Source organism: Strigops habroptila, chromosome 1 (genome assembly GCF_004027225.2).
Source record: "Strigops habroptila isolate Jane chromosome 1, bStrHab1.2.pri, whole genome shotgun sequence".
Classification (NCBI taxonomy): Eukaryota; Metazoa; Chordata; class Aves; order Psittaciformes; family Psittacidae; genus Strigops; species Strigops habroptila.
Window position 1 is genome coordinate 40,348,306 of NC_044277.2, and position 25,111 is coordinate 40,373,416.

Below are 25,111 nucleotides of genomic sequence, written 5' to 3' on the forward strand. Positions count from 1 at the left end.
TATAACTGTACCTTACAAAGCTGTAGTGACTTTTTGTTAATGATGTTTTGCATTTTTTCCATTACATGACATGGAGGAATATGTAGATTAAGTATATTATTATACAGGTATATTGAGGAACAATATATTGTTTGCATTCTCTAATATGGCACATTGCGTTCACTAATTTGATTACCCTGTTAGAGACTCTATTAACTTGCCTGGCATAGATGCCATGTTCACTGTTTGGTAGTTCCTTAAATGCCCCCTGGTACTCCTGTTTAAAAGAGTATTAATTCCCATTACAATTATTTTTCCTATCTGCCTTTCTCTTTCTGCTAAGTCAGTAGAGGCAAACTTCCAGCCAGTTTACAGAAAAGTTACAGGAAAATATTTTTACTGTAGCCTCTCAACCACCTGTGAAATGAATAGTAAAATCAAAGTTCATAATTTATGATGAAGCAACATGCTGAATCACAGCTTTTCAAAGCTCTTTTCTATAGAGAAATTATTATGTCGCTGTAGTATCAAACTTTTTACTGCAAATAGCAGTCTATCTTCTTCTAGCCAGACTGAATGGATGGTGCTGGACTCTTGCAGGTGGTGCAACTAGGCAAAGAAATTAGTGTGCTATGAAAAAAAAAGGGACCACAGATGACCTAATGCATGCTCCAAAAAAGAGATCACATTGGGCACCAAACTGAAACCATGAGTTTACTTTTTCTCTACTTGCTATGAAGTACTGAAACAACACTGGAAGCAGGGACTAGAAGTGAGAGAACCACAGTCCTGTGTGTAGTTGTACTTGGTTTCAGCCAGAACTAATTATAATTAATCAGTGGCACAGTAATGAAACCCCTCCTTGAATTAAAAAAAAACACTGCTGGAGGTACTGGGCAGGTATAATTTAAAGAACAGTGTATCCTCTAAATGGATGTCCTGGAAAATACAAAGACCATAACAAAATGAAAAGTTAAGTGTAGACATCTGTAGGGACCTCTACTTTGGCTGTCTTGATCTGCTTGCACACATAACTCTCTGATCGACTTCTTTTTTCCCTGCCTTTCCTCCTTACATGTTAGCAGAATTACCCTTCAGGATCATTTCTGACTAGGAGTGGTGTGTCTGTGCACTTCATCACAGTATGACTGGAAAACTTCACTCAGCAACTGAAATCAGAGAGGTTTTTTCTTGGAAACATGGAAGTGTAAGCCTGTGGTTTCTGACGCGCTTGGGCTTTTAGTCTGAAAAGCTTCCTGCTCCTTTTGCTTAGAGAAACAAAACCCAGCACATACAGGCCATTTTTTACAAAGCAAGAGGTTGTGCAGCGTCTATCTCCCACTGAGATATGGCTTGGGAAGAACAAAATGGCATGCCCCCAGTGCACAACCCCGTGCAGCTCACAAAGTGAGGGAGAAGTGTGACACAGCCGGCTGTGAGACCTGGCACAGCACAGCACAGGCAGTAAGACCGCCCTACCAGAAGCAGGGTCCAGGAACTCCTGACTCCTTTCCAGCTGTAGGAAAGAATCATAGAATCATAGAATCGTAAGGGTTGGAAAGGACCTTAAGATCATCTAGTTCCAACCCCCCTGCCATGGGCAGGGACACCTTGCCCTAAACCATGTGGCTCAAGGCTCTGTCCAACCTGGCCTTGAACACTGCCAGGGATGAAGCATCCACAACCTCCCTGGGCAACCCATTCCAGTGCTTCACCACCCTCACTGTAAAGAACTTCTTCCTTATATCTAATCTAAACTTCCTCTGTTTAAGTTTGAACCCATTACCCCTTGTCCTACCACTACAGTCCCTAAGGAAGAGTCCCTCCCCAGCATCCTTGTAGACCCCCTTCAGATACTGGAAGGCTGCTATGAGGTCACCACGCAGCCTTCTCTTCTCCAGGCTGAACAGCCCCAACTTCCTCAGCCTGTCTTCGTATGGGAGATGCTCCAGCCCTCTTATCATCCTCGTGGCCCTCCTCTGGACTCGCTCCAACAGCTCCATGTCCTTTTTATGTTGAGGACACCAGAACTGTACGCAGTACTCCAAGTGGGGTCTCACAAGAGCAGAGTAGAGGGGCAGGATCACCTCCTTCGACCTGCTGGTCACGCTTCTTTTGATGCAGCCCAGGATACGGTTGGCTTTCTGGGCTGCAAGCGCACACTGCCGGCTCATGTTAAGCTTTTCGTCAACCAACACCCCCAAGTCCTTTTCTGCAGGGCTGCTCTGAATCTCTTCTCTGCCCAGCCTGTAGCAGTGCCTGGGGTTGCCCCGACCCAGGTGTAGGACCTTGCACTTGGCTTGGTTAAACTTCATAAGGTTGGCATCGGCCCACCTCACAAGCGTGTCAAGGTCCCTCTGGATGGCATCCCTTCCCTCCAGCGTATCAACCGAACCACACAGCTTGGTGTCATCGGCAAACTTGCTGAGGGCGCACTCAATCCCACTTTCCATGTCACCGACAAAGATGTTGAACAGGACCGGTCCCAACACCGATCCCTGAGGGACACCACTCGTTACAGGTTTCCAACTGGACATCGAGCCATTTACCACAACTCTTTGCGTGCGGCCATCGAGCCAGTTTTTTATCCACCGAGTGGTCCATCTATCAAATTGATGTCTCTCCAATTTAGAGACAAGGATGTCATGTGGGACAGTGTCGAATGCTTTGCACAAGTCCAGGTAGATGACATCGACTGCTCTGCCGCTGTCCATCAGTTCCGTGGCTCCATCATAGAAGGCCACCAAATTGGTCAGGCAGGATTTCCCCTTAGTGAAGCCATGTTGGCTGTCACCAACCACCTCGTTGTTTTTCATGTGCCTTAGCATGTTTTCCAGGAGAAACTGTTCCAAGATTTTGCCAGGCACAGAGGTGAGACTGACTGGTCTGTAGTTCCCCGGGTCTTCCATCTTCCCCTTCTTGAAAATGGGGGTTATATTACCCTTCTTCCAGTCATTGGGAACTTCACCTGACTGCCAGGATTTTTCGAATATGATGGACAGTGGCTTAGCAACTTCATTCGCCAGCTCCTTCAGGACCCGTGGATGGATTTCATCAGGTCCCATGGACTTGTGCACGTTCAGGTTCTTAAGATGGTCTCGAACCTGATCCTCTCCTACAGTGGGCCTAAGGTCTTCGTTCTCACAGTCCTTGCATTTGCTTTCCAAGACTTGGGTTGTGTGGTCAGAGCATTTGCTGGTGAAGACTGAGGCAAAGAAGTCATTAAGAACCTCAGCCTTCTCCAAATCCATGGTAGCCAGTTCTCCTGATAGCTTCTGGAGAGGGCCTACATTGTCCCTAGTCTGTCTTTTATTTGCTACGTATCTATAGAATCCTTTCCTGTTATCTTTTACATCCCTTGCCAAACTTAATTCTAGCTGGGCCTTAGCTTTCCTAACCTGGTCCCTAGCTTCTCGGGCAATGCTCCTGTATTCTTCCCAGGCCGCCTGTCCTTGCTTCCACCCACAAATTCACCCCATTGCAGCATGAGGCAGAAAGCAAGCAAATACTGGGTACTGGAGTACAAAAATGCAGAGCCCAAGGAGGCATTTCAGCGCTAGGGGCATTGCCTGCCATCTCCCTGGCCCCTTCCCCTCCTGGGCTCTGTCACAAGGTTGGTGGTCCTTTCTCACTTAGGTGGGAAACGGGAGAACTGGCAGCGGGGCTGGAGAAGCTTGCCCTGAGGGGCCCTTCCCAGCCAGGCTTGTGTTCTCTGTGAGAACAGAGCTGTTTCTTGTCAGCAAATAGCACGTGTGGGCACCCACATATTGTATCTTGCTATCAGTCTTCTCAGTATGGGATTAGACCTCCATATAAAACTATATACATACATACATGTGTGTGCGTACATAATCATAGAATCGGTCATAGAATGGTTTGACTTGGAAGGGACCTTAAAGATCATCTAGTTCCAACCCCCTGCCATGAGCACGGACACCTTCCACTAGACCAGGCTGCTCAAAGCACCGTCCAACCTGGCCTTGAACACTGCCAGGGATGGGGCAGCCACAGCTTCTCTGGGCACTCTGTGCCAGTGGCTCACGACCCTCACAGGGAAGAACTTTTTTCTAATATCTAATCTAAATTTAACCTCTTTCAGTTTAAAGCCATTCTCCCTTGTCCTGTCACTGCATAATCTTGCAAAAAGTCCCTCTCCAGATTTCTTGTAGGCTCCCCTCAGGTACTGGAATCTGCTCAAAGTTCTCCCCAGAGCCTTCTCTTCTCCGGGCAGAACAACCGTAGCTCTCCCAGCCTGTCTTCACAGGAGAGATGCTCCAGCCCTGTGACCATCTTTGTGGCCTCCTCTGGACTCGCTCCAACAGGTCCACGTCCCTCTTGTGTTGGTGGCCCCAGAGCTGGATGCAGTACCCCAGGCGGGGTCCCATGCGAGTCGAGTAGAGAAGAATCACCCCCTTCTACCTGCTGGACACACTCCTCTTTCCATGCAGCGCAGCATACTATGTATATACATATAAGTGTGTATGTATATGTGTATATAAGATGTCTACAAACACATGTGCCCGGCACCGAACAGCCACGCGAGCACACCGCCACCCGCACGCCTGCGCCCCGCATCTCTCTAACGGCCGCGCGCCATCCCCGCCCACCGCGCGGCGCTCGGGGCGGGGCGCCCTGTCCCTCCGAGGCTGCCGTCGCGGTCAGGTGAGCGGCGTCACATGACGGCGGTCGCTGCGGGGTCGCTGCGGAGCGGAGCGGGGCCCGGTGCGGCGCAGCGGCGGGGCCTTCGGTGCGCGGGCTCCGCGGGCCTGCCGAGGGGCGGCTGCGGCCTCCTGCCTCCCTCCCACTGCACTCACCCGCCGGCGTGCCCCTGGGGTGAGTGGCAGCTGCCGCGGGGGCTGGGGTGAGGATGTGCCGCCGCACGGCCGCTCTGGGGGCTCTGGTGGGCCCGGGGCTGGTTGGGTTCCGCCTGGCGCGGCGGCCTCCCCGAGGCTTTGGGCTCCCCCGAGGGTTTGGGCTCCCCCGGGCCCCTCTGGAGGTGCCCGTAAGACTCTGCAGGAAGTAGCAGGACAGGGCCAAGGGTCTTCCTCCTGCCTGTCCCAGGCGCCTCTCGGCTTCTCGAACGTCAGTATTACTTGCTTAGTCCTGCAGCCGCGGTTACCGACCCTGCCCCTCTCTGCGGCTGGAGGAGCGTTTAAGTGACTCTGGCTGGGTCGGGTAAGAGCTCGGAAACGTTCAGTTGAAGGACACAGTAAATGGTGCCGTTGTTGGTGGATGCTCGCAGGAGTAGTTTCAAAGGGAGGACGCTTCTGCTGCTCCATTCGTTCGGGGTAGTTCCTTTTTTTTTGCTGTTGGAATTACACTTTCATTCAGTCACACAAACTGTTTGTTAGGGTTGGGGCAGAATGTGCCACTTTGATGTTGCTTGCTTCTCTAAAGGGAGCCAGAAAAGGCCGGACATAAGCTGTGTGGAGAGGCTTGTTGCAGTTTAGGTTGTAAGGAATTCCTGCTCCAGCCTCTGCAAACACACTTCTTGTTTTGGCATCAAAGTCAGGGGGAGATTAAACTATAAAGGAAGAAGAAAGGAGTGGTGAAGGTCACTGTCTATGGTAATGTACTGTGTCCTTATGAACAGCTTCTGTTCCTGTTTATTTTTCAGTTTGCTTTCGGTACAGAGATGATATGAATTTTCTTGTTAGTCTATGTAAGATGAATTTTAATTTATATAACTTGTGTTTTGTTTCATTTTTGTTGTTGCTGGAGTTTTGTTTTTTTGCCCCAGAAGTTTTAGTTAAAGTGTTTCTAATATCTAAATACTCTTAGACAAATAAGTGAACTAAATCACTCCTAATGCTTGGGGTGAGCAGCATGTGTGCTGAATTTTAACCCTGATTTGGAAGGAAGACGGCTTCTGTTATCTGTAGGGCTACCTGGGCCTTGCAGAAGAGTAGTCTTTATTCACATAACTTCACTCGGTTGTTTAAGAATTTATAAGACTGGGAGTTACTTAGTAGTGGTATATATCTTTTATTTTATCAAACTTGTGATTGGTTGCAGTTTGTGTGTAGGTATGGCTTTATAAAACTTTGATTTCTCTGAAAGTACTAAGTACATTTTTAGGGAATGGGACAGCCGATTTTCTTTTTTTCGTTAAAATATTGGACAGATACTCTGCTTTTTAATACTTGAATAAGAAGCCTCAAATCTGACTTGCATTTCTAGGTACATTTTAATTACCAATTAAGATGGATATCCGAGGTGCTGTAGATGCTGCTGTCCCAACAAACATCATCGCTGCCAAAGCTGCTGAAGTTCGTGCAAACAAAGTAAACTGGCAGTCATATCTCCAGTAAGTAAAAACTTTCCACATTTTTTTTCCCCCTCCTTCCCTCTTAAGTGTTAGACTTTGAGATTTTGGGTTACATTGGGACATTAGGTTACAGTGAGGAACATTCTGTCTTGGTCCCATGGAAGTAGTTGGAAAAAGTCTGAGTGGTTGGGGAACATTTTCTTATGACTTATTAACAGAAAGAGAACTCTACTTCTGTGAATTGAACACTGTAATAGCAAATAATACAAGTTTGCATGAATATATGGTAAAACTTTGAAATGTATGTAATGGCACTGGGAATAGCAAGAGAAATATTGTCCAAAGAGGACATAGGGACAAGCTGAGGAAAATAGATTTGTGTGTGAGGTAGGGAAAGAGAAGGCGAAGAAACAGGCTTTTACTAGTTCTCTGTACTCTGAAGTGAAATGCAAGATTCTTGCAGCCATGCATTCCTCACGACAGGTACCTATGAAGAACATTGGCAAAGTGTAAATTACTATTATCTATTGTAACTGAAGTGGCAGAAATCTTGATTATTCTAGAAGTACAAACCATTCTGACGATGCTTTGTGATTATCAACATTACATCACAAAAAAAAGTTTGTTTTTTTTTTTTCCAGATTGCTGTGATACATAAATATATACTATGTATTAAATTGAAATTGCAAAAATGTACACCTGCAAGCTGAGAAATGCTAACCCAGTAGAAGCTTATTAATGACTACCTGCTTTTGCCTTGCTGTGTAGCTCAGTATTGCTTATTCAATTCATTGAACTGTTATTTTTCGTCTTTGTGATTATATATCTGCATGATAAGTCTGCATTGAGGAACTGATCTGCTGCTGAAGCTTCTTTTTTTTTTTTTTTTTTTTTTTATAAGCTATTTTTCAGATGGGTCAGTTTCTGGTTCAGTTTATAGTGTGACATTACAGTGACTTTGCAGGCAAAAGAGGAAGGTTGGTGTGGTAACTTGTCAGTGACAGCTACCAAGCACTTTTCAGACAGGCAGAAGTAGTTTTGTTGTTACTGTGTGCCCGGTATCCATCCGATTGGAAGTGTGTCCTGAGGAAAACTGGGCAGCTGTTCCTGTCCTAGTGGCAAATGAACTGCTGCTAGCTTGCAGCTAATCAGGAAGAAAGTGGGAATACAGTTGTGCACTGTCAACAAAAGTGAATATGAGAGAGTGTTTTTCACTGCTTTTCTAGTGGTTCAGACTGAAAAGCTGATGAGATACATCTGCTGCTTTTGTTAGTATAAGGGATGGTTCTGTTTGGCAAGGAGTTGTATTTTGAATATGTGTGTAGTATTAATTGTTTGACTTTGCTTTATGTGGTCACCATTTATAATTTTCCTTCATTCTTGGGGCTTGCTCGCTCTCTCTGGTGCTGAATAAGGATGGGGGAGTTTTGTGTATGTATTTGTCAGCAAACTTCTACGTAACTTCTTTTGACCAGGAGGTAGGGTGGATGGTTCTTGTTTTCAAATTCTAGAAATAGAATTTGACTTTTTGTTCTGGAATCTATGAAAGAAGTATACAGTAGTTACTTCCTCTCTTTGATCAGTTAGCCAGGTTTTGGAGTCTACTGTAGTGCATCTGGCTAGTGTTTGTGATCCTGTTGTGAGGCTGTTCAATGCTTGGTGCCCTTTCTATGTCAATGACAATGTGTTCTGTTTATTATTGCTCTGAAATAATTGTCTCCTGTATTTACTGATAACATCCTGGCTGTCTGGTTAAGGTAGCTTCAAGGATGAACTTCAGTGGTGCCAGAGGGATTGTGGAGCGTTGTGAAGATAACTGTAGTTCCTTGGCTGAGGAGTTTCCTTATCATTAGTTATTGTAAAACATCAGTAGAACTTTTGGTGCTTCTAAAGAGGAAATAAAATCATACCTGTTTTTTGACATGTTATTTTTACAATGGGCAGGTTTGGATGTGATGGTGTCTTTGAGGCTGGTGCTTTAAGGGATTTATTGAAAAGTCAGTAGTGCAGCTGTATTGACTCATTTCTGGCAGGACATGGACTTGTTTGAGCGAGTCCAGAGGAGGCCACAAAAATGATCAGGGGGCTGGAGCACCTCTCCTGTGAAGGCAGGCCGCGAGAGTTGGGGTTGTTCCGCCTAGGGAAGAGCAGGCTCCAGGGAGAACTTAGAGCAGCCTGCTAGCACTTAGAGAGAACCTGCAGGAAATCTGGAGAGGGACTTTTTCCAAGGGCATGTAGGGATAGGACAAGGGGAATAGTTTTAAACTGAAAGAGGGTAGATTTAGATTAGATATAAGGAAGAATTTCTTCACTGCGAGGGTGGTGAGACACTGTAAGAGATTGCCCAGAGAAGTTGTGAATGCCCCGTCCCTGGCAGTGTTCAAGGCCAGGTTGGATGGGGCTTTGAGCAGCCTGGTCTAGTGGAAGGTGTCGCTGCCCATGGCAGGAGGGCTGGAACTAGATGATCTTTAAGGTCCTTTCCAACCCAAAACATTCTATGATAACAAATGAGTGGAAACTTCTTGCTTTTGATGCACCTGTTAGAGGCAGGTCAGAGTGGTTTGTTCTGGTCTATGGAGTAGAAGGAAGATGGTGATTTTGAAGGACACTTCTCTTGCTTTCTTTTGAGCCTCTGTTCTAGCAGTTTGTGCATTTAGTGCAGTAAGCTTGTGTATAAGTATATGGAGGTGTACTTCAAGTCTTCATACATTTTTACATTAGAGGAAATGTTTGTTTTCCTTTAGTTAACACGTGAACTGAGGCATGGCCTAATTTGTGTTCCTTAAGCTATAGATACTATTTATATAGTTGGAGTCAAAGAACTTCACAAGATATCCTAATGAAGTATTATTATTTATTTACTTTTTTCAATCTAGCTGTGACAGTTGTATGTGTATAAAGATGCTTTAAAGACTGCATCAGTCACAACAACACTGGAGTCTGGTCACACAAGAAGGCATTCTGAAGTTTTTTTTCTGCTCTGTTCTTCAGTGCAAAAGTAAAACAGCTTACTAATGACCAACTAAAATTTGGTCATACTCTAGTAGCCTGACTTCTCTTGTAGAGTCAGTTCAAGCTAAAGATTAACTGGCATATTGTTTATTCCATCTCTGAAGGTTGTAACTGTAAACTAAATGTCAAACTACTCTAACACACAACTGCTGACTTTAGGTGTTTTCTGTGTATACTCTTAGCACAAAAGGGAAATATATAGGTATGACAACTCTACGTATTTACCAGTTTGCCACTATATTCATTGCTTACTTCTTTTTTTAATGCTAAAATTTACACTTTCTTTGTGTTGAATTCCAGTTAGGGTGTGTGTCTGAGGGAACAAAAAGTAGCAAAACTTGGAACAGTGGAAGGTGATGTGTAGGTATGCCTACCTTCTGAAAACTACATGTGGTATGTAGTGGAGGCCATTAGTTCTGTACAGACTTTCTTGCCTTTGGATCTTGAGACTTCTAGTGGTTTAGAGGTGTTGATGCTCTCTGTTAGTTGAAAATACAGTGGGTTGCTGTTGTGTGCTATGTGGTTGATTTCAGTGTTTGCCTTGGAGTATCAGAATGCCTTTGGGAGTGTGTTGGCTTGCCTGAAGCAAGTTTGCTTTTGCTTTCTAAGGATAGTAACTGAGTTCTGTGGAAAAGTGAACTTGTTTCAGAGTTTAACTTTCCTCTTAATGCACTGTAGGTTTTCTAGGTATACAGCATTTGACAATGCTACATATTTAATCAGGTGAGATACCTGATGACTAATTTGTACTTAGCTTCCCATGTGTCTTCAAGTACTTTACATGTATGTTTGTGAATTCTGATGTTAAAACACCTATTTTCCTGGGGGGAGGGGGGGTGCCTTTCTAAAGTGGGTGAAGTATCTTGGACTTTAAAAGCCAATCTTAGGTTAGAAGAAAGAAGTTTCCTAACTTGTAATGTGTGTGGTTTGCTTGTTTATTTATTTTTTTTTTTTTAATTTGGTCCAATCTTGTAGAATACAGTCAGCCTGTTTTACTGTTTTAATTTTGTAATGTTAAAGCTGTTGAAAAATTGGACAAAATGAATGTCCTTTAGGTACATGCAAAATTCTGTGGATACCTGGATAAAAGAAATTTTATGGCTTTACATGATGTCATCATAAAGGCCTTCATATTTGCTGTAGATGTCAATTTTTAAAAATACTAATAAAACACACACCACGCCCCCCTCTCCCCTCCCCCCCCCCCCCGCCCCAGCCTCCAGAATGGCTTTTGTTAAATCATTCAACTGAAAAAGGAACAAGAGCTGCTGGAGGAAATGCATGATAAAAAGAAGGAATCACAAGTTTCTGAATCATCTTGAGAGACTGAGAGGTTTTAAAAACGGTGGTCTTACAAATTCATGCTTTCTAAATCTTACACAGCTTCAGTTTACTCTGCGGTAGCTAGTACTCTCAAAGGCAGGCCTTAATATATCTGGCAGAGCTTTGAAACATGATTACAGGACTCCTGGTCTAAAGTCTCCAGGTCTATGGTCCTGTAGCCTGTAGAGTACAGACTACAGACCAGTCAGTCCCACCTCTGTGCCTGGCAAAATCATAGAATAGATTCTTCTGGAAACCATGCTAGGGCACATGAAAAACAATGAGGTGGTTGGTGACAGCCAACATGGCTTCTCTAAGGGCAAATCATGCCTGACCAGTTTGGTGGCTTTCTATGATGGGGCTACAGAACTGATGGACAGTTGCAGAGCAACTGACGTTGTCTACCTGGACTTGTGCAAAGCGTTCAACACTGTCCAGCACAACATCCTTGTCTCTAAGCTGGAGAGACATCAATTTGATGGATGGACCACTTGGTGGATAAAGAATTGGCTGGATGGCTGCATGCAAAGAGTTGTGGTAAATGGCTCAATATCCAGTTGGAGACCGGTAACAAGTGGTATCCCTCAGGGGTTGGTGTTGGGACTGATCTTGTTCAACATCTTTGTTGGTGACATGGAAAGTGGGATTGAGTGCGCCCTCAGCAAGTTTGCTGATGACACTAAGCTGTGTGGTTTGGTTGATACACTGGAGGGAAGGGATGCCATCCAGAGGGACCTTGACATGCTTGTGAGGTGGGCCAATGCCAGTCTCATGAAGTTCAACCAAGCCAAGTGCAAGGTCCTACACATGGGTCGGGCAATCCCAGGCACTGCTACAGGTTGGGCGGAGAAAAGATTCAGAGCAGCCCTGCAGAGAAGGACTTGGGGGTGTTGGTCAATGAGAAACTGAACATGAGCCGGCAGTGTGCGCTCGCAGCCCAGAAAGCCAACCGTATCCTGGGCTGCATCAAAAGGAGTGTGACCAGCAGGTCAAAGGAGGTGATCCTGCCCCTCTACTCTGCTCTTGTGAGACCCCACTTGGAGTACTATGTGCGGTTGTGGTGTTCCCAACATAAAAAGGACATGGAGCTGTTGGAGCAAGCCCAGAGGAGGCCACAAGGATGATAAGAGGGCTGGAGCACTTCCTGAATGAAGAGAGGCTGAGAGAGTTGGGGCTGTTCAGTCTGGAGAAGAGAAGGCTGCGTGGAGACCTCATAGCAGCCTTCCAGTATCTGAAGGGAGCCTGCAAGGATGCTGGAGAGGGACTGTAGTGATAGGACAAGGGGTAATGGGTTCAAACTTAAACAGGAGAGATTCAGGTTAGATATAAGGAAGAAATTCTTTACTGTGAAAATGGTGAGACATTGGAATGGACTGCCAAGGAAGCTGTGAATGCTCCATCCCTAGCAGTGTTCAAGGCCAGGTTGGACAGGACCTTGAGCAACCTGGTCTATTGGAAGATGTACCTGCCAGTGGCAGGGGGGTTGGAACTAGGTGATCTTTAAGGTCATTTCTAATCCTAACTATTCTATGATTCTTTGAAACCTGGTATACCCAGACAACTGAAGCTCAGTCAAATGACGTTCATCTGTTGACAAAAGACTGTAGGCATGTCCTGGAAAATAAGAAACTAAATGGCTATTAGGAAGAGGGATGGAGGGAAGCTTTGATTACTTGCTTAGAGATGCTGGGAAGTTTCTGTCTCTTTGAAGAGGGGGTGAGGAAAATGTGTAATAGTATGAGGTAGCTGGTGCCAGCTGTCAGAGGCTGCTCTGCATTTTTTCTTTTAATTGGTTGCTAAGATTTACTACATTATCAGTTCTTTCCATTTTAAAATGAGATTAATGGAGATAAATGCATTTAAAATTACTAAGACTGCTAATCAGATGTATGAGATCTCTGATAAAATATTAACAGCTTGTTTACAAAGCTGTCAAATCCCTTGTACTGTTTTGTATAGTTTGGAAAGTGTCTTTTTGAATGGGACTTAGAAAGCAATAAAGAGTAACCCTAACAGCTTTTCCTTTCAAGGCAACATCAATCCCAACACCTATATTTTTATTTTACTTTTTTTTTCTTTTTTTCACTGTGATCTAATGTAGGATGAAAGTGAAAACTTCAAAGCTTTTTACCTCGGCATTTAGCAGACCTCTTCTAATAACTTGGTTATAAAGAAGCATCTTTCTTCGTGTGATGAGGCTTTTTCAAGCATTAAAGCTGAAAATGAAGGATTCAGCTTATGTCATCTTTGAAGTACTTTCTAAATGCCAATATTCTCACAAACAAGCATCTCATCTTGTTACTTTCACATCAATATCATCCAGGAGTCCCTGGCTTGGCCAGCATTGATTGAAACATGGAAGACTTCTAGTTATGGAACATTAAGTCCGGTATTTGTGGCAGATGAATTGTTCTCATCTTTCAGCAACTACTCAAATCCATTCTTAATAGTCAGGAAAGAACTCAAGTCGATCTAAAAGGCATGTGGTAGCAGCATGGTTATTATTAGCTAATTACTTTTTAATGTATAATTAGCTAAGTTTTGGTAGAAACTAGTCAAGGTTTACCACTGGCTTTATGAATCTTCCGTCTAGTAAGTCTTAAATGCCTTTCCTCAATCCATATGAGGATATTTCTTATAAAGCAGCTAGAATATGGGAATAGTGCACATGGTGCTGAACTACTTATGTTGTTTACTTGAATAGTAAATAGGTAAAAGACGGCTCTGTGATGAGGCCATTCTCAAGACATAACTATAAGAGGAAAGATACGAACATATTGTGAGTCTTGCTTATGTTTCTGTGTTTCAAGAATCCAGGTAAGCCAATTTAAAAAAACCAAAAAAAAAAAACCTCAACCAAAACCACTCATCAAACAAACAAACAAAAACCACCCCAATGCGCCCCCCCCCCCCCCCCAATCCCAAATGTTTCCTATAAGTTTACAAGGATTTTAATGTAACTTCTACTTACGGAACATCTGGAACTGACCCGGAATGTGCAATAGATGGATTAAAAGAATCTGCTACATAGTTTTGAAAAGTGGAAGAGGCATTTGACTCAGTGGAAACGTAAGAGGAGATGCATCTCGGAAATAAATGAAACAGAGCAATGTCTAATACTTACATCCCCTGTGGCTTTTGTATTGGTGATGTGCACAATTTTCTTTCCTGAAGCACTCCTGGTGTTAACTAATAAAGCTAGTCACCTATTGAAGTCTTGGATATTTTCAGGACTACCTGGTTTAAAATTAGTTTTCTTACCTGAAGAGTACCTGACTGTACTATTTTGGCAAGTTTGTTATTTGTCGTGATGGTAAGTTTTGTATTATAACAAAACCCTAACAATATTTTGCCAGCTCTTCAGCTGAGTCAACAGCTTTCTGAAATAGTACTGATGATGGCAGTAACTCAGTAAAGAGAAGATCAAGTAGAGATCTGTTAGCTTATAGTTGTCCACTGCAGTTTACTGTTTCTAGCCCCCTTGATATGTGTTAGGATGAGCTTGCATGCATATTGTTTTTTAAACAAGCAGGAAAAGCTGGAGTGTCATAATTAGTGAAAGCTAAAAATACATTAGGAACCAAGTTCTCTGTAGTCCTTAAAAGTCTCTTCAGTGCTTATGGCAAATTTAAAATAACAATTCATTTTCTTTTTCGGCACTTCATTTGGGTTGGATTAGACTATTATTCGTATTCTGTATTATAATTTTGACATAATATGCTAGCTTCATGTATTTCAGTTCTTGCAACTATTTCCACTGCTTCACCATTAACCTCCACAGGCTGCAGGTAGATATCTGCTCCACTGTGGACCTCAATGGGCTACAGGGGGAACAGCCTACCTCACCCATGGTCTGCACCACTGGCTGCAGAGGAATCTCTGCTCCAGTGTCTCCTCTCCTTCCTTCTGCACTGACCTTGGTGTTGGCAGAGTTGTTGCTCTCACATACTCTCAGTTCTCTCTCCTGGCTGTTAAGTTTGACATACCTTTTTGTTCATCTTACTTACAGTTTCATATTTTGCTTTTCAGAGGGCAGATGATTTCAGGTGAAGACTGTGAATTTATTCAAAGATTTGAACAAAAAAGAAATCCAGAAGAAAAACAGGAGTTGTTGCAAACAGAAGGCAATCAGGTAACTTTCTTTTAATAATCTACTGGGGAGGAAGATAGAAGGAAAATTTCCTACTAACTTTTGTTTCATTGTTTGCTGTATATGGTTAAGATGTTGTGAAAGAAGTTTAAAATTTGCTATTATAATTCTTTTTTGCCCCCAGATATAGATTGGACATTCTTTTAAAAACTTATTAAATGATTACTAAATGTCATCTGACTTTGACTCTGTTGTGAGACAAGCTAGCTCAAGTCTTTCCTCATCCCAGTTTACTTAATTATGCACACTTGTACTTGAGTCACTTTTTTTTTTGAGCTTTTTCCTTATGCCTTATTGATGATGGCTACTAACAGTGAGATTTCTGCTTAGTTGGCTGAAAAATTATAATGTAGTTCCAGCAATAGAGTCCACTGACTGCTAAGGTAGATTCAGCTAAACACAGGTGTCTAGTGTCATTTTAGCCCCGATAAGATAGGAGATTGTACTGGACAGAGCTGGTAGGAGATTGATAGAAGTCCCATGCCATTTGGCTTATGGAGTCCAGGCAGGATGCCCAAAGACACTTTAGTAATATTTGAAGCACTGAAATCTCAGTTTCGAAGCCTGAGTTTCTATCAGACAATGTCAGAGATCAAGAGGATTGGGGAGGCAGAGGAGAAGGTGAAGAGTAGGAGATGGACTCAAGACGCAAAAGTTCTGAGCCCTTTGTCCTACTTCAATTTTAGGCTGTTCTGTGTGGGCCTGTGGGTTTTGGTGTGGTTTTTTTTTTTTTTTTTTTTTTTTTGTTCTTCCCCTTCCCCCCCCCCCCCCCCAATTGTATTGTGTGACTGGTATGTAATGGACCATAATTTGCATAGTGACAAAAGCATATATGGTGTACATTATATGCCACAGTGTACCAGTTCAGAGTTCCATTGTTCTTTCAGTTTTGGTTGAATGCAGTGAAGGGAAAGGAGGAAGTGTAAAAAGTAGTGTTGTGAGTGCTTCAGCCTATTATATCAGCCTGTTGCTGAAATTGTAGTTGTTCAGGAGGCAGAAACCAGCTCAAATATGAACAAAGGTTTGTCTACATGGTTTACAAGAAGTAAACAGGTAAGAGTGAACTGTCTTCTCTCCTTCACGTTCAAGTTGCTGAAACCTTATTATACTATGTCTAAGTTTGTTGTTGTTTTGTCAATTTACTTGGTTCTCACTTCCATAAAAAAGAACACTGATGGAGATTTTTCTAATCAGTCTTTCAACAAAGCACCTTGCTGACTTTTGCTAGTGAGTAATTTTTATTTTATTTGAAAGCTGTAAACCAATTTGTAAAGGGTAACGATCAACATGACAGAAAATCGTCTTTGTAATATAATGTCAAATGTATTCAGCTCCTTTTGCAATTGAATAAGATGTTGGGATGCTCAATGCTGATGTAAGGCTTAATTGTGAATTAATGAGGTCCTGGTTTCTATTACCAAAAGGAATGAAGACAATTGCTAATATTAATTTTAATGTCTCTTTTTATTTTTTTAGTGTGCTAAAACATTTATAAACTTGATGACTCATATCTCCAAGGAACAGACAGTTCAGTACATTCTGACTATGGTTGATGATATGCTGCAAGTAGGTCAATAACCTTTCTTATTTTCAAGTCTTTTAGCACATACTTGAATGTTCCCTTAGCCTTATTCAGGTCTTTACAGGTGTTTGTCATACTGTATTAAATATTCTGATAAATTTTCAGATCTTGTCTTCAGAGATTAAATGTTATACTTAGTCGAATGGGTAAATTAGTCTTATGTAAATACATATATATCTGGAAATAAAACATACCTGTATGCTTGTCTGTTGGCTCTCAACCATGCTTCATGCAAAACTTGGATTAAAGGATGATTTGTAATCTCAGCCCTTTCTTGTTATGTAGATAGGATATAACTTCTAACTTGAAGTTGTTGAAGCTTTTCCTAGGAAAGGAAACATCCTCAGCAAGAAGATACAGTTTCTGCGGTGTCATGTTTGCAGTGTAAATTTAGACTGCTTAGGACAATGTTTTGAAGTTCTGCATGATTGAATTATAAAGTGGGAACAAGAGATGGGTAGAGGGAGGAATTGCCTCCCTCGACCTGCTGGCCATGCTCCTTTGGATGTAGCCCAGGACATTGTTGACTTTTTGGGCTGCAAGAACACATTGCAGGGTGATGCTGAGCTTCTCATCAACCGACACCCCTAAGTCTTTCTCCTCAGGGCTGCTCTCAATCAATCCCATCTGCAGCTTTGTCACTCTAATCCTCTTCCTCTTTTCTTTGAATTTATTTTTTCTCAAGTGTGACACAAACATCAAGAAGCAGAAAAGACAGAAGGGAGCCTTAGTGTCATTCCGTGATTAGGATACTGAGTTGGGAGTACCTATTTTTGGTTTATGCATTTAATGACTTTGTCTTAGTGTATGAAAACTCTGTTTATTATGGCTACTTCTGTGAGAAATGGGTCTTCTTTTCTGCATGAGACACATCAGTGATAACATACTAATCATTTCACATACCCTTCTTTGTGAGTGTTAGTATGTCTTGCTTTGCTTAGGTACTTTGACATTAACACATAGCCTGCAGCTACAGTATGCAACAGCTGATACCTTCTGAGCTGTAGAATTAATACCCCACAGATAAAGGCTTTCACTGGTCCACTCTTGAACAATTGCATTAGTACTAGGTGGTCACAGAAAGTAGTTTTGAGTCATCTCTTATTTGCCCTATTAATTCTGTCATATGTGTCTAATGAACATGTTTTCTTGACTGCAGTGACTTTTCTGTATTCAGGGTCTTACCCAGCCACAGAAGTGGTATGTCTGGCATTCTTCATGTTAAACATAATATTGTCAGGAGAATAGAGATGTATGAATGTAATATTTTGTATGAAATTAGATGCCTTTTTACTTTAGAAGTTCTGCTTCAGTGTGTGAAAGCCTGCACTGGCTTTTATAATACTCTGTATAATTTCATTATTCAGTGATATCTTGCTGCTGGCATAGCAAGAGGGCTTGTGTGCAGGCATCTGCATGGCATTGTCCCATGACTTCCTAACCATCCATGTCTCCATGAGGCAAAGCTGAAATGGGACTTCTGTTTTCTTTTGGTCATGTTCAGATGGTACAACATGCTGTCAGTGATATCTTATGGAGCCTTGCTTGCACATTTTCAAGGTGTAAGATTCCTGTCAGAAAGCAGCTTATTGGCCATTGACTCTGAGTTTAGTGCAGGGTCTCTGCAGACTGCATGGGCAGAAAAATCCACAATAGTGGATACAAAGTCTCCTGTCTTTGCCCAAGTAGTTTTAATTCAGTACATGCAAAGATTTTAAGTGAGAAATTGTTCAAGGACATGGTCTTTCATGGTGCCAGTGCCTCTTCAAGTAAAATTATTTTGCGCAAGGATGTTCACTGCATTTTCATGAGACAAACAATTTTTGAAAGCTACTTTTGATAGCTGAAACTTCTAGAAACTATCATAAGTTAACAGTATCCAGCTTTTATCTGTGTTGGTGATGACTGTCTGTGGTTCTTCTATTACCTTTCTATTCTTTTCTTGTGAAGTTGTAAAAATCATATCAACTGTGTTTTGAGCACAAAAAAACTGTCTAGGTGTCTAGGATAGTTCCAGCAGTTCTACTTACAGATTTGATCATTGTTCTAGGAAAGATTTCACTTTGAGGCTGGCAGAAGTGGAATTACCTTATAAGAATATCACCATTCTGCTTATTTCTGAAGGTGGAGTGTTAGCATACTGGAGTCCCTGAGGAAACAATTATTCTATTCATATGATAAACACTTGGAATAATTTCTCTGGATTAGTGATCCCATCACACTGCACAGTCTCTTAGTTATGAAATCTTTTAAGAACCTGCACCGTAGTTGATGTAGGTAGCAGTACCACCCAAGTGAGCTTCATATGCTTCTTCAAAAATGACAGATGCTAAATTATTCAACTGTTGATATGAGAGCTTCAGGATTTCCTTTTTATTGCTGCAGTCAGGAGCTAGGATGGTGCAGATTCACATATTTCAGGGCCATAGGCAGTTCTCCATTCCTTCCTTCCTGTCTTTACCCTGCACCTTAGCAGCAAACCAAACTAGTCTTCTGATTGACAGTGTGTTGAAGTTATTTCGATTTTCTGCTTCCAGACCTGTCTGTCTCCTGCTTAGTTATGTTGTAAAGTGAACTCAATGATCTAGTTATTTTTGATCTTTTTAGGTAGGCTCTGTGTAGCACAAGTGTAGATGCTAACAGTGATTTACTTGATTGAGCTGCCATTTTTCACCAAACTAGTCCTCACAGAGCAGAGGCTCTCCACCAAGACCCCGTGTTCTTGAGATCTTTTTTTTTTTTTTTTTTATTTCATAGTTTGAACAACAAATTTTGAGAGGGTTTGAGTGTTGTTTGACACATGCTGTATAGAGCATTAATCACTGTAAGGGTTATGGCTGTTGGATAACTAGTGACACCTCATCTTCCCTAGTCAGTGATCAGGACAGCAATTTGCAGCCCATGTGGTGCAGTAACTTTGATGCTTTCAGTGAAGGGTTGGTGGCAACTCCGATGCTTGGTAAGATGACAGTGTTTGGAGCATGAATACATTCAGGTCATCTTGTGCTTAATGGATTATATTCCAACAAGCAGGCTTGCCCAGCTGATTCTTGGCCCATGAAGTTAATAATAGGGTGCTGAATGGATGGAGGAAAGCCCTTCAGCTAGGGGAGTTTGAAAATTAAATTACTTGGGTAGTGGAGACTGAGATGCTGTTCTCTTGCTAGTTTCCCTATTACAGTGATTCAGTTTTACCTTCCTTGATAGGAGTTGTGTACTTGGGTATAGTAGCTTGACTTCAATGGGGAGACATCTCTTAAGAATTAAAGCTTACTGGGAATGCTGAGATAAAGCAATAATCCAGGTATTTGATTTTCTGGAAGACTGTTTGTGTTCTAGGCTATTAGGAAGTAGCATATCTCCTCTTTCTCCTGAGGTTTGCATGGCCTCTTCTTTGTTCTGCTTTAATGAGAACCATAGCTACCTATCAGTGGTTATTAGGAGAGATGCTTGAAGAAACTGTGCACAGTGCCCAGGTTCAGGTGCTTAATGGTCTCTTGTGGTTCAGCCTAGAAGAACAGAGAGTTCTGGTGGCTATGTCCTCTTCTAGGTATGCAGGTTGTCTGAGATAACAGCTGAATCAGTTGCAGCCTCCTCTGGTAGAGCTCACTTTCCATTGAGGTGAATGGAGAGGCAGGACTAGCTTACATCTCCGAAGTTTCACTTGTAGCATACGCAGCCAAGTTGAACAGGCTTGTGTGTGGAAGTAGCAATATGGGGAAAACTTTGTATGGACTTGATTTGAACGTAATTGATTGGATGAAGAGTAGTGTTCCTCTGGAAAATGACAGTATTTAGCTTCTCTCTCATTTCTCTCATTCTGCATGCTTGATCAGAAGGATACATCCATTGTTACTCAAGCAGGTGTTGGAGTACTGAGATGTAACTAGGGTTTCAAAGTTTTTCTCCATGCCCCAAATGTCTAATCTTAGTGTTGGAGTGCTGAAATGAACTGTATCCACAAGTAATTGTCAACTGGAAAAATTTCTATGGGCTATTACAAGCCAGGATGCACTCTGGTAATGTGTGCCAACACAGAGGAGCAAATAACTGCTTTATGTTGAATGCTTTTACAAGTCTCTCCCCATTTTTACAGGAAAATCATCAGCGTGTTTCTATCTTCTTCGATTATGCAAAACGTGGTAAAAACACTGCATGGTCCTATTTTCTCCCGATGTTGAATCGACAAGATCTTTTCACTGTGCATATGGTAAGTTTGAAATGAACCTGTTCCTGAAGATGGTAGAGAAAAATGCTTATTTATTTTTCTTTAGAAGACTTTTGGAGTTTGAAGCTAAACTACTGCCTGGACTGGGAAGTTTCCCTCTTGCAGTCTAGATGAGCTGTATCTAGGTGATACAAGCTTCACTTGACCAGATTTTAGAAAGAAAAGTTACATTGGTTATTGGCATTGGTTTTTTTCTAGGAGGTCAAAGCAGGTTTTAAAGGCTTAGAAAAGCGAGGATTTTAGGATTAACTAAGCACAGTAAGACATAACTAGAAAAATCAGTTTTGTCATAACTGCCAGTCAGTGCTCCTCATGTTGTACAAATATTAAAATTAGTTCTCATCCTGTGAAAGGGAAATACCTTTATCTTGATGAACCTTTTTCTCTAATATGCTCAAATTGGTACAGCGCCACTTGAAATGTGTAAAAAAAATGGGATGTAAGCATACTGGGGAAGAAATAATGTGTGCTCTTGTGATGGGTTGACCCTGGCTGACAGGAAAGCTCCCACTCAGTTGCTTGCACAGTCCCCACAGCAGGACTGGGGGGAGAATTGGGAGGACAGAAGCGAAAGAACTTGTGTGTCAAGATAAAGACAGTTTAGTAAGTTTAGGGGGAAAAAAGGGAGGGAGTGGAACTCGAAACAAATCCAACAAAAAGGAGTGATGCAAAGCAGTCACACAGCACCAGCAGACTGATGTCCAGCCAGCTCTTTGGTCAGCTGTCCCACTGTGTCCCCTCCCAGCTTCTTGGTTGTCACACCCTCCTCCTCTCCAACCTACTCACTGAAAGCTTAGAGTGAGAAACAGAGAAGTCCTTGATGTTGTCCAAGCACTGCTCAGCAGCAGCTAAAAAAGCGGTATGTCATCAGCACTGTTTTGGTCACCAGTCTAAACCACAGCATCATATGGTCTGCTATGAAAAAACCTTAGTTTCCAGAGCTTAAATGACTTCTCATTGAATCCTGAAATTGTTGCATTTGAAAAATGTGTATTGAATTCTTTTTCAGGCAGCAAGAATTATTGCCAAGCTGGCTGCGTGGGGGAAGGAACTTATGGAAGGCAGTGACTTGAATTACTATTTCAACTGGATTAAAACTCAGCTCAGCTCACAGGTAAAAAAACTACTTTCTTTCAAACATTACAGTGACTTTGGAAATTTTCTTCAAGAAGATAAATATTCAGATGTATGAATAAGGCATATTTTTGGTTTTCCTTTTTTAAAATGAAGTTTTACTTCATAATTTTTTAAAGCCTAATATCCTTTATTCAAACACATTGTTTTTAAACTTAATATTTTATGTTTTCTACTCGTTCTTGAAATATAAATTAAAAAATAAGGCCTTTTGTCTTTTCTGTTGGTTAACATTGGTTTTTTTTTTTTTATTTCTTCTGGACACCAAGAAAACATTTGATGAGGGTTTTTTGTCTCCCTGTATTGTTTTGTTTCTCAGAGCTATTTGCTGGGAAGAAAAATCACATGGCAACAGGAAGTGAACATCAACATTTTTTTCCAATTTGCTGTAGGACTTATTTGGACAGTATTCTTATGCCATTAGCTCAGTATGAGCTGCTTCCTCTTGGCTACTACTTCAAAGATTAATCGTTCTCGTTTCTATTAATTTTTGGAGATTTTCCCTTCAATCTTTATCAAAACCCAGTGATATGTGATTCTTTAAGGTAGTGTGGTAGCAAAAGTGGATTCTGGAGAGCAGAGAAACATTCAGGTTTAGTAATGGTTTATTTTTCATAATTTTCCAAACTGGTTTTATTAAAATGGAGTTATTTTTTTCTCTGGAAGAAGAAACTTAGAATTCTCTTTCGAAGGATCCAAGAGAACAGTTTTCAAATTCTAAGATGAAAATGGATAAAAGTAAAATCACACTTAAATAAGTAAAAATTAAATCCTGATATACAAGGATCAGGCCCAAGCATATTCTTCTAGACATGATGGCTTGTGTGTGGAAATTAAATACAATACGTTATCATAATAAGGGTGAAGGACAGCTCTGATCTTAAACTTTCATTTTTTCTTTTAGAAACTGCGTGGTACAGGGAGTTCTGTGGAAGCAGGAGCAGTCTCCACAACTGATGTGAGTATATCTTTGTCATCTGTCAGTTTGCTATTTTGGGCAGGTGATACCGACTCATCGGATTAAAATGCAGAGCTGTTCTGGTGTCAGTAATAGAAAGTACTTAGAACTGTATGACAACAGAGTGCCAGGTGATGGCGCCAAGAAACAAAAGTACTTTTAAAATACTGATTTCTCAGAAAATGCTGGCAGTGGAAGTATTTCACAGATTGGTTTGGGTTGTTAAAACTGTAGAGTTTGAAAGCTTGAAAAAATAAATGCAATTAATTTAATAATTTAACAATATTGTCTGTTTAGCACTGAACTGTTGGACTTACAGAAGAAACCTGAGACTAAGAAGCTCTTGTGATGTGAAGAACTTAGAAAGGGCACATTAAATATTAAAAGCTAGCATTGCCCCTCAACCAATGTAGCATGAAATGACAAGAGTGCTTTCATAGGTGTAAGGTTTTCATATTTGAATAGCTTGATTTCAGGTGAAAATGGATTGTCTTTTTTCAGTATTTATTTATACTGAATTTTATGTGCTTGTAATGGTGGTTGAGCTTGAAGATGAACTGTGGCAGGATAGCAAACACAAGTGATATCATAACTGGATTTTCTGTTTTGTTGTGGCACAGCAAGGCGGTTTATTGTGGCTTTTGAATGTGGAATAGAATTCAGTTTGGTCTTTTGTTCCTTTTGCAACCTGAAAGTGTTCAGTTTTTCAGGAGACTTAAATACGAACCTGAAATTTTTCTTCTACATGTAGTCATCGCTTTAAAGTGTTAGCTTCCTGTAGAGAAAAGCATATTAAATTGCCACCTGACTGGGGTTTAAAATGGAAAAGATGAAAGGCTGTTATGCATGACCTTGGATAAGGGGTAAAATTGCAGCCTGAACATAGAGGTTGAAGTATTTCAGTATTTCATGTGCAGAATGGCACACAGAACTGTTAGGTTTCATAGGCTGACAGCCTTTGATCATACAGCTGTAAAAGAGTAAATAGTTCTACAGCATGCAACACCACTCACTATGAAACTGTGAGCTCTTCTAACTTGTTTAGAAATCTGTACTCATTGTACTGTACTCCTGCTTGGATGTACTGTGCCACTGCAGGGTTCCAAAGCAGCAGAACTGATAGTGCAGATATGTTCTAGGATAATTAAGTTGGGTAAGTGTTGCTTTGACTTTGTTAGTGTTCTGATTGCAGATCTGGCTCGTGTAGGATTCCCAAGCAGGTCCTGAGTGAATCAGAGCTGCAGTTGTAGCATTTTACACAAGAAATGAGGGCTGGGATCTCTTATGAAATTTCAATTATAATAGTATTGAAAGAGAATGCTTTTATGATGGACTCTTTAAAAAGAAAACTCCAAGTTCAGTAGTGAACAAGTTAGTGATGCAGATAAATTAATACATTATTAGAGGTGGGAGGGCTGCCTGTATGTTTATAGCTGTTTTATTTGCATGGTATGTGAGAGTGAATAGCTACCTAGGGAAATGAATGTTCTCTGTGATGATTTGGGCTTAGATGTTCAAACTCAGTTTTTACATAAAGGTCTTAATCTCTGATGAGAGACACAGAATGAGTTAATCTTTGTTTTAAATTCTATTTATTGTTTCTTTTCTCTTCATATGGGATTGCTTAACTTCTTTACTCCATTAAATATTTGAAAGGCTTGACCTCGTATTATGAGTGATCTACCATAAAATTTTCAAGACACTTAGTAAAGAGAAAAGATTGTAGGAGAAAAAAACTCCACGACGTTTTGTCAGCAGCATATCTGAGTATTGGTGAAGATAATGTCGAAAGTTGAGTGAGAACAAATGAAAAAATGCCACTTCAGTTGTACCTTGGGATCTCTGTTGCTGTAGTGGGAGGACAATGAGTTGGCCAAAACCCATTTTTGAACTGCTGCTCTTTTTATGTGTTACTGCACAGAAAATAAAATACATGCTTTTTGAGATGAAAAGCTGCTTAATGGTTCTGTCTTTGACTGTTCATATAGGAGTCTGAATGAAAATAGAATTCAGTGGTGTATCTCGATGCTTTCCTAATGGGAAAGTTTGTCTTTTAGCACAATATACTGTGCTAAGCTTTTAATGAAAAGAAGAAAAAATTAAAATGCAAAGCTGAACTTTGAGGATGATTTTGCGTAATCATTTTTCTAATGGTATTTTTTTGTACAATACATCTCTCATTATGATAAGCATGGTACTTACTGTGTGGCACATGCATAGGAAGATGCACAATTGTAATGACACCACTGCTGTTTTGTGTTGGAGAACGGGTGTGGGAAGAACCTGAGCTCAACACTGCTTTTTCCATAATGACCTCTAGTAAACTTCTTCAAACTGGTAACCAGCCTGCTGATTTATTTCCCAAAGTTTGCTCAATAGAGTAACAATTGACTCTGTGATTGAAGACAGAAGACAGCCTTCATTCATAGATGCTGAAAGAAGGCATATTCAAACGGGTTATAAAAATCTGTTATGGT

The 25,111-nt window shown here is 41.4% G+C and overlaps 1 protein-coding gene across 2 annotated transcripts in view; it reads left to right on the top strand.

Moving 5' to 3' along the window:
- Positions 1 to 4,653: 4,653 nt before the first annotated feature.
- ATP6V1H (ATPase H+ transporting V1 subunit H) overlaps positions 4,654 to 25,111 on the top strand; it is a 44,684-nt gene continuing 24,226 nt past the window's right edge. Inside the window, exons 1-7 of one of the 2 annotated variants that reach the window (XM_030488723.1) lie at positions 4,654 to 4,812; positions 6,160 to 6,286; positions 14,612 to 14,714; positions 16,209 to 16,298; positions 20,411 to 20,524; positions 21,552 to 21,656; positions 22,581 to 22,634. In XM_030488723.1, coding sequence (XP_030344583.1) covers positions 6,183 to 6,286; positions 14,612 to 14,714; positions 16,209 to 16,298; positions 20,411 to 20,524; positions 21,552 to 21,656; positions 22,581 to 22,634 — 570 coding nt within the window. In that variant the 5' untranslated portion in view covers positions 4,654 to 4,812; positions 6,160 to 6,182. Of the gene's footprint in view, positions 4,813 to 5,084; positions 5,155 to 6,159; positions 6,287 to 14,611; positions 14,715 to 16,208; positions 16,299 to 20,410; positions 20,525 to 21,551; positions 21,657 to 22,580; positions 22,635 to 25,111 lie in introns of those variants that run through there. The other variant, XM_030488734.1, reaches the window with a different exon arrangement.